The following is a 9,637-nucleotide window of genomic DNA, read 5'->3' on the forward strand; positions in this document are numbered from 1 at the left end:
TATTGTCTTGTCTGGTATATCACTTTTTTAAAGTTTACTGAAAACTTGTTCATCCAAGTTTGTAATCACTCCCACACATGTATGAAGTAGAGCATTATTAACGTAACTTTGGTAATACCATGTTGGTAATTAAGGGAATGCAGAATTGTGACGTTGATTGATAAAATAAATTTGCCAAAGACACCATTTTACGATGCACTCAACCTAATTTAAGAATTCCCTTTAAAGGATATAACTGTGTTCACTGCATTTATTCATAGTTCTACATCACAATGTTTCTCTGGAGAGGAGGTGAAAAGTAGCATTTACTGAAATAATGGAAAAATAATGTGAAAGTACTTTACATTTTAAATACAGTTAAGTCGTCAAGGAACAAATGATAAAACAATAACATAGAGAGGAAGTCTTTATTCAACAAATATTGTTTATTTCTTGTTACCAAAATACATGATTTACAGTATTTACTGTCTTTTAAAAAAATCACATTTATTGCATAATTTTTTAACAAGCACAAAGTACCTTGATTAAATCAATTTTCATTTCTCAACAAAGGCGCTGACTGTTGCCTCGGGTCAGAAAGGAAAAGAGACAGAGAGAAAAGACGCAGACCTCTTTTAGTTACACAGCTGTCTTCAGTTAAACTGGACTCTTGATTGTGTCGTAACTGGAATGTGTTGAGACTCAAAACAGCAGAGGTTTCGGTTTTTCCCAGGGGAACTCCTCTCTGCCGAAGTGACCGTAGCAGGCAGTGGCTTGGTAAATCGGCCGCTTTAAACCCAGCTCCCTGTCAAACAAAGAGGCCATATTTGATCGTTTTGGTTTACAGATGATTACAATGTTTACAGCTATGACAACAAAAAACAACAACACATACTTCACGATGACCCCAGGCCTCAGGTCAAAGTTCTTCTGCACTATTTGCAGCAGCTCGTCTTCGTCCTTATTCGACGTGCCGTAGTGAAAAACGGAGATGGAGAGCGGGTGGCTCACGCCGATAGCATATGAGATCTAAAAAGGGAAAACAGACAATACATGAATGCTTTCAGAGATATTAACATTTAACTAAATATTAGACCCCAAACTTGATCTCACATCAAGTTTAAAGATTAAACATTTTTCTTTTTTTTTAAGTGTAAAACGACATGACTAGGTGGCAATATCTGAGCTCTTTGAACAGTCAAAAAGAGTTTCTTTTTTCTGATTCTTGTGAGTCGTGTACTCATCCGATATATGTTATTATACCCAAAAAGTAAAGTGCCTTCTCTTGTTTCATACAGGCTTTTTAAAGATCTAGTTTCTGAACTACTTAGGGAAGGAAATGGCTCTGTATTATAAATGTGAAATGGTTTGCAAGTATCAACATGTGTTTCAGTGTCTTTGTCAGTATTTTACGTGTGTTTATATGTTTATATTTGTTCTGTTGTTATTGGTTTTGCTGCAGGGTGCACCCCAGGAAAAGAGGCCTCGACCTCAGTGGGTCAGAACATTTTGTTTGTCTTTTGTAAATAAATAGAATGATGCATATCAGCTGTGGTGCGTTTTTCAAACTGTTGAACAAAAAGTAAGCTTCACTCAGGTGTGGACTTCCTCACCTGAACGAGGGCTCTCCTGCACAGTCCGGCTTTGACCAAAGACTTAGCGACCCAGCGTGCTGCGTAAGCTCCGGATCGATCCACTTTGGAGTAATCCTTCCCGGAGAAAGCCCCTCCCCCGTGACCACCCCATCCTCCGTATGTGTCCACAATGATTTTACGCCCCGTGAGTCCGGCATCGCTCTGTTGACAATACAAAGCGTCTCTCAACATGTGTATGTTTGCCCTACAAACACTAAACAATCACACTTTTCTTTTTACTCTTTGACGTAGTCCCTTTCCTCACTCACTTGTGGGCCGCCTTCAAGAAATTTCCCACTGGGTAGGAGATGGTAAATGGTCTTGTCATCCAGGTACTTGGCAGGAACGACCACCTTCACCACCTTCTCCATCAGGTGGTGTCTGATCTCCTGCAGGGTGATGTCCGGCCTGTGTTGCACTGAAATAACCACGGTGTGAACACGCATAGGCTCCATGGCTCCCATGTTGTCTCTGTACTCCACTGTGACCTGCAGGGACGAGAGCAAGAAGACACAAGTGAACCTCTAACTCCATAAGAATTAAACTAGCAGCAAAAGGAAGATAAAGTCAAATGTTTTGAGAGTTGATTGAATGCCTTTTTTTTAAAGAGATAAAGCATCTATTTGTAAGGTGTGGTGGCTCACTTGTGATTTGGAGTCTGGGAGAATCCATGGACACTCTCCAGTTCGAGACAGCTCCTTCATCCTGAAGTTGAGTTTGTGAGCCAAAAGAATTGTTAAAGGCATACACTCCTCCGTCTCGTCTGTGGCGTAGCCGAACATCAGACCCTGAGGAGACAAGTGAAGTTTTTTGATACAACTGAAAAAACTTTTTTGGAATCTTGTAAATGATGAACCTGTTTGTTTGTTAACCCCTCATGTGGTCAACAACTTCGGTCAGGACTAACAAACTGCAAGACTCTTTGGAGAACTTTTGTGGATTGATTGCTGAAAATGGCTAAAAATGGTTTTTTTTGTCAAATGCTTTCAGAGAGTTTGGACATTTCTGCTTTCTAGTGGCTCAAAAACTGTTAACTTTCAAATAAATTCCTTTAGTACAATAGGAAGAACAAATTTCAAACCTTTATTGTCACTTAAACGCTTAAAAGCTTTTTTTCAAATATGCCCTCCAGAAAATATCTATATGATTTTTCATATAGGTGTGTATGCATATACTACAATTCACTTAGCAGACGTACATCAGAGAGTAAGTACAACACTAATCCATTCATACACCACCACAGAAGCAGCGGGAGCAATGCAGGGTTAAGTGTCTTGCCCAAGGATACATCGGACATGTTGCCCAGAACCCTCAACCTTCCAGTTGAGAGGCAACGACTCTACCAACTGAGACACAGCCGCCCTATATACATGTACGTGTTTGGATTGGAGCATGTAGAGCGCTCCTTTTTAGTCTTCTGACTACTCAAAGTGTTTTTGTACAGCAGGTCACACCTACACATTCGCACACTGATGACAGAGGCTGCTGTGTAAAGTGACCATCAGAACAAATCCCATTCATACACAACCATACACCGTTGACAAAGCAGCAATCAGGGGTTAAGTGTCTTGCCCAAGGACACATCAGACATGTGGCTGCAGGAGCTGGGGATCGAACCCCCGACCTTCCGGTTGAAAGATAACTGACTCTACCTACTGAGCCACAGCCGCTCTAAATGTGTGTTCTCCCAAATGAAGTCCTGTATTGTAATGAACTATTGCTCCTTTATCAAAGTGACTTTGTCTACTCTCCTGACAGCATTTGTGAAAACTTTATACCCCCCATGTTGTAGTGCACAGTTAAGTATTAAAGGTCTGTACCTGGTCTCCAGCACCAATGTCCTCCTGATCCCGTCCTTCAAACACACAGTCTGAGATCTCCATGCACTGCGGCTCCAGCGCTAACAGCACGTTGCAGGTCTTGTAGTCAAAACCTGCAGATCACAGTTGGATTTCAATCACTTTCTTCACTCTGAGTGGTTAAAAAAAAAAAAAAAAAAAAAGGTGATAAATTCTACCGTACTGCACCTTTGGATGAGCTGTCGTAGCCGATGGACTTGATGGTGTTTCTGACCACTGACTGGAGATCCACTATGGCCTTAGAGGTCACTTCACCAACCAGTAAAATCATGCCCGTCTTTGCCACACACTCTGTAATAAAACAGTGTTTGCATTGAAAAAACAAGCAAATGATGCATAATACAATTAACACTAAATTCATTCAATAATCCAGAGATGTTCACGATTTGGTAGAATTATTGACTACCTCTTTAACTAAATCTAAAGCAGCTTCAAAAAAAGGTTCATATGTCAAACTACACGAAGCACTCAAACTTGGATATAAAGACCAAAATTCTCATTATAACATCAGACTCTGTTGCTTCATCTGCCACTTCTGAGTTGTTCTTTTTAAGTAATGTGTCTGCCTCCTGAGGACCCCACCCCTCTATCCCACAGGGATAATCTCCCGCTGTAAGGTGCATGCAGGATCAAGGAGGTCAGAAGGATTTCAGGGGCAGCCTGCCTGAAACTTTCAGGAGTGCATATTGGACATACTGTTAATAACATGGACCTTGTCTCAGAGATGTCAACAACTGGTTTCTTAAGCACACTTTTGTAGCCCATCCATATCTCAACCAAACTTTCAGTCAACCTAGTAACAGGCAAAGCGGTGCAGCTGAGGCGGGCCTTAAGCCTCCTGACAAGAAGCTACACCGCAGCAGCTTGGAGTCAGATCAGTCATACTCCTACTAATGCAAAATTCTCATCCATAATGAAATCAAACCAGATGAGTTATAAAGTAATCACCCCTGTGTAGTGTGTGCGATAAAGACCTGAGCTTTTATCTATCTAAATCGGGTTTTTTTTGTAACATGCTGTCAATATTTCTGCACTCAAACATATTTTTGATATGGAGTGTTTATGGGACGTCCAGATCTTTTGGAGCCAGCCTCAAGTGGACACATTAGGAATTGCAGTTTTTTTGCACTTCTGCATTGGCTTCCCCTTTTCTACACCTGAGGTTTCCGCTTGATGAAAACAGCTTTACTAAAAAGTTAGTAAGGCTATCCTCCAGTAAGGCTTCGATATGATAACATCGGTATCAAAAGGACAGAATACTTACCACAGGCCACTTTAGAGTCTGGGTCTTTGCTCAGGTAGGCATCAAGCACAGCATCACTGATTTGATCACACATTTTATCTGTGAACACAAAATCAGACTCATGAAATGAAGGAACAAGAACAGATGCCCCCATTTGTATACATACAGATAAGATGTTTCTATCATAGCCACCCCTGGGTCCTGTTGACCCCCAATGTTTGAAACTCGTCAGAAAATGCAGCTGCAATGTTTTCTATTGCGCCCTTAAAATTGAGAAAATGTAATCCAGTGTCCTGTAGGAAGCCATTATAGTGAGGGAACATATGATAAGGCACTCCCTAGAATACCCTTCCAAAAACAGGATGTAGTTAATAAGCAACACCAATAAAATGTAATAAACCTCTTTGCCGCCCCTCTAATCGGGTAAATCTGATTGGGTGCCCTCTCTGTTGCCCCGAAGTGGATGTCCTTTGATGTTTCTTATCCATCATTGCACTACGGTCACTTTATTTATCTCTTTTTTACCTTTACAGTTATATTGTTTATATTAGTTCTGTTGTTCCATTATTCACCATGCACCTTAATAACTTATCATTTAGTATTTAGCCTACTTGCACATAGCTCTGTATATATATATTTATTTCTCGTTTACTGCACATAGTTCTGTTTACATCTGTTAGTCCGATCACTGTCCACTTATATCTACTCTTTTTATATTTTGTATTTTAAGTTTAAGCTTTAAGTTGTATTTAAATTGACACTTTATATTTAGGTTAAAATGTTTCGTACTTGCACTGTTGTGAATTTACTGCTCTGTGTGCCTTTGAATTGCCCCCCCGAGGACAAATAAAGTTTATTGAATTTGAATCTGAAATAAAAGGAACCCACCACCCAGAAAGGTGCCTTTTTCAATAGATAAATGTAATGCTGGGCGCCCTAAGGTGCCGTTTCTGTGGAGGAAAGATAACGCTGTGTGATAATCGACGCCCTTTTGAATGGAGAAAATTGATCCAATGCAAGCTAAAGGGTTTAATCAGTGGAGACATAATGATAAAGTACCCTCTCTGACGGGCCCATCCAGTGAAGAAAACATGATGACCTGTCTGCTCTGAGGCTGTCAAGATTAGATTTGCTCGTATTCAATAAAAATTTGTTCAAACATGAAATTATACAAATCCATGTTGGTAAGAACAAGTGTGTAGGTGTATTCTGAGAGGGAAACTATTCAAATTCATGTTCACTTATGAAAGCAGTGTCTCATTTTTTCCTGTGGTGTGTTCCCTGGAGGGGGGGGGGGGGGGGGTCAGATTGTCATAGATACAAGGTCGGGGGGGCTCCAAGGAAAAATGGTAGTGAATCACTGCCTTAAGTAATACAACTTAAATGAAATGATAAGGAGACCTATAAGCTGTTCTTTAATTTATTTTTTTTGTATGGTAATGCCCCCTTTTTTATGTTTTATTTTTCCTTTTCTCATGATGCTTTTGTCTTTAGTGACGCACTTTGAATTGCCTTGTCGATTAAATGTGCCATACAGATTCATTTGCCTTGAGGTTGCATGTGAGGTGCAGGAAATAAAAGGCAGTTTCCCTTTAAGTAGAAAAACAGAGCAACCTCTGTGCAGTGTTGTCTACAGTGGCCTTAAATTCGAGTAAATATGAAGCAGTGCCCTTCAACTGAATAAAATAAAATAACTAACAAGGTTACTTCTATGGTGTCTTTCAGGTGAAGTAAATATGATAATGTGACCTCATAGAAGTCAAAAGTTCATGAAGTATCATTTAAGGTTTCTCTTCAAATGGTGAAACACGAAGCCCTTGAGATCGCCCTCTAATTAGAGCTGGGCAATTAATTAAGTGTCAATAACAGTTATGACTTCCTGCGATCATGAAAAACAAGATCATTTAGATTAAACGATTAACTCTCTATGCCTCATGTCGTGTTGCGCTCAGTGAGGACCATGTCTGGAATTTGGTCTGGTCAGATGGAGAGGTGCCAGTTGAGGTACCCTTGAGCAAGGCATCGAACCCACCAGCTCATGAGCGCTTTCTGTGGGCAGCCCCTTCACTCTGACATCTCTCCATTAGTGCATTTCAGTATGATCCTGTTTGTGCGTGTGTGTGCGTGTGTGTGTGTGTGTGTGTGTGTGTGTGTGTGTGTGTGTGTGTGTGTGTGTGTGTGTGTGTGTGTGTGTGTGTGTGTGTGTGTGTGTGTGTGTGTGTGTGTGTGTGTGTGTGTGTGTGTGTGTGTGTGTGTGTGTGTGTGTGGAGCATGTCTCAATAACAAAGTTTAAAATGTAATTCCCCCTCGCGCTTTTAATAAAGTATCTTATCTTGTGGTGCATTTTGATTATAATCAAATAATTATTTTAATATTTTATATATTTTAATTATATAATTTTTAATTTGAATTGTTTTTGAATTAAGTGTTTTGTTTTAATTAAACGCTTTGTGAAAGAGGGGGCAGATATTATAAGATTAGTCTTCTTTCTGCTCCCTTTCATTCAAAATATGAGTTTTTATGTTTGTTTGTTTTTCTTAACTTTATTGTTTGTTTTAATGAAATAAAATGTACAAATAAAAAAAATAATAAAAAATAAAAAATGCAGTGCCTATTCAAAAAGTTGGCCTAAAAATGCGTAGAGATTTACAAGTTCCCTATGTGTACATTGTTACATAGCAGGAGCATTTGTAGCCTATTTTAATTATAACCTAGAGGTCAAACTATTAAACTATTAAACATTGTAGCTGTGGATGTCTATCCGGCACTCTGTCGTTTTTTATAAATGAAAATACTTCCACATGAAGTAGCAATATGTTGCGTTCAAAGTCTGAGCACCCTTTCCTTTCTTTTTAACAGACACATTGTATGATGTCTCGGCGTGTCCTGTCCTGACATGTCCCATTCAGATTATAAACCACAATAAACACGTTAAATACAGTTACCGGAGTGTCCCTCTCCAACAGACTCCGACGTGAACAGGAAAGTCTTCCCGCTGCGGGTTCCGCTCGGGTTCATCTTCAGGCTGGTCGCTGCAGAACAAAAAAAGTTGAATTTATATGCAATCAGCTTTGAAGGTGTCCGAGCAACGTGTCGCTGTGAAATCAAAGCAGCTTCTGATATCACCGACAGTTATATTGTAGCCTACGAGGCAGTAATGATTAACTCTGCAGGGCTGAGCTGATCTGACACATCTGCGCGGTCGACACGAGGAAACCTATTGACGACGGAAGAGACTTGAAGGCATCATGCTGATAAAACTACAACTCCAGGGTCTTATTCCTCCTCTGTGGTCGTTTTGCTGTCTCTGCCTATGTGCTGCTAAAGCAGGAATGTGGGTTAGAGTCCTTCAGGCAGCAGCCAGGACAGCCTCAAGATGGCGCTGTTATGACGTAACAAGTGAGGGGATATTGGAAAAAAAAAAAACACAACTTTGTGTCCAGAGAAATAACCAGTTTGCTTCCTTTATTACATCTTTATCATCATTTTTCCATCTTCTAGATAGATAGATAGATACTTATTATACAACTCAATTATCCACATGCTTTTGAAATTTAAATAATGTTTCTTTGTATAATATTTAAGGCTTTATATGCATGTTATTTTTTTTTTTTTTTGCGATAATAGAAATCAAGTATATCCTCTGAAAATAACTCTGTGAGTCATGACTGTCTACAATGGGTGTAACACCCGAGTCCCACTGTCTGTGATGCTTTCAGAGTTTTCAGAGTCCTATCTTCAGTTTGTTTACATCGCCCGGACGGCCGGCTGACTCCTCCCCTCGTGTATAAAAGTTGTTTAATTGAGGGACTAGAGAAAAGAAGAATAACATACTGTACTCACTGCTTAACTGTGTTTCTAGATCACGCTCATTTCAGGTAAATTTACATGCAGTGTGAAGATACGAGCAGAATAAAGATTGTTAGCATTGCGAGTTGTCAAGGGCGACACCTGCTGGATAAAAAAAAAATCACATATAAAGCCTTTAACAAAAGAGCGGGTAAAACGCCTTGCAGAAGGAGATTTAAAAAGTATGAAGAGAATATAAAATACAATCATTTCAGAAGATTCAAACAACCAACAGTTTTTGTTTTTATTTAGCCTCCTAACATTCGACTACACTTTAGTGTCCTGTTGTTTTTTTTAATTCCTACAAACCTTTATTTAAGTAAAATTTGAATTAGCACATTTTAGTTGGATTACAGTGTTTTCAAATGTGGTTATTGCTACTTTTATATAATTGAATAATAACATTGCTCATGTCATTTTGTTACCATCATGCAGGCTACAGTTGATCCTTTTCCTCCCTGCACTGCACTTCACACTTGTCCTACTTCCCCATTTAGAAAACTGATGATACACAGGCTACTGTTACACACACAAACACACACAGACACACACACACACACTGTTGCAATGCATGAGGGGGGAAAAGAGACAGAATGCATACCTAACTTCATGGTTAATCTTATTCTAAATTTGCAAAAACAAACATGCGGCTGCTTTGAATAAAACTTGAAACGAGCTTTGGACCCTAAACACATGACAACACGGGTCCTTTTCTCATTTACTTCCATACAATTTAAGTTGTTTTTTTGTTGCTACCAGTGGAGTCGCATCCATACTGGCCTTAAGAAAAAAAAAAGCATGTTTAAGTTTCACATGAGCTTTTCAGATCGGAGATTGAGGCTAACATTTATACAAATTATGCTCAGAGTAAAATAAATGTCTACCTTGTTGTGGGAGAAATGAGTCCTTCTCCAAAGTCCATCATCATCTGGAAACTATTCATGTGTTTCAATTACATTTCATAATAATTTTACTGTAATGTGTAATGTTCTGACCTACGAGAGCTCAGCCTCTGGGGACCATGAATGTTTGCACCATTTTTTTTTAAACACTGGCTTGTCTGAGCTAAACCC

At 39.4% G+C, this 9,637-nt stretch overlaps 1 protein-coding gene across 3 annotated transcripts; it reads right to left on the minus strand.

The window, feature by feature from the left end:
* Window positions 1-393: 393 nt before the first annotated feature.
* Window positions 394-9,588, minus strand: mat2al (methionine adenosyltransferase II, alpha-like). Of its 3 annotated transcripts, none has more exons than XM_020648695.3 (10): window positions 9,449-9,588; window positions 7,661-7,747; window positions 4,737-4,814; window positions 3,641-3,763; window positions 3,434-3,546; window positions 2,258-2,401; window positions 1,883-2,101; window positions 1,593-1,775; window positions 875-1,008; window positions 394-784 (listed from the first exon to the last, which is right to left on the minus strand). In XM_020648695.3, exons 2-10 carry the CDS (start codon window positions 7,731-7,733, stop codon window positions 682-684), a joined length of 1,170 nt encoding a protein of 389 aa, XP_020504351.1. In that variant the 5' UTR covers window positions 7,734-7,747; window positions 9,449-9,588; the 3' UTR covers window positions 394-681. The 3 variants fall into 3 exon arrangements, with proteins under 3 accessions (XP_020504351.1, XP_065822017.1, XP_029136020.1); XM_065965945.1 differs by lacking the exon at window positions 9,449-9,588 and adding an exon at window positions 7,846-8,033; XM_029280187.2 differs by lacking the exon at window positions 9,449-9,588 and having other exon boundaries at window positions 7,661-8,033.
* Between the last annotated feature and the right edge of the window lie 49 nt (window positions 9,589-9,637).

Source organism: Labrus bergylta, chromosome 17, assembly GCF_963930695.1.
Source record: "Labrus bergylta chromosome 17, fLabBer1.1, whole genome shotgun sequence".
NCBI classification, from domain to species: domain Eukaryota; kingdom Metazoa; phylum Chordata; class Actinopteri; order Labriformes; family Labridae; genus Labrus; species Labrus bergylta.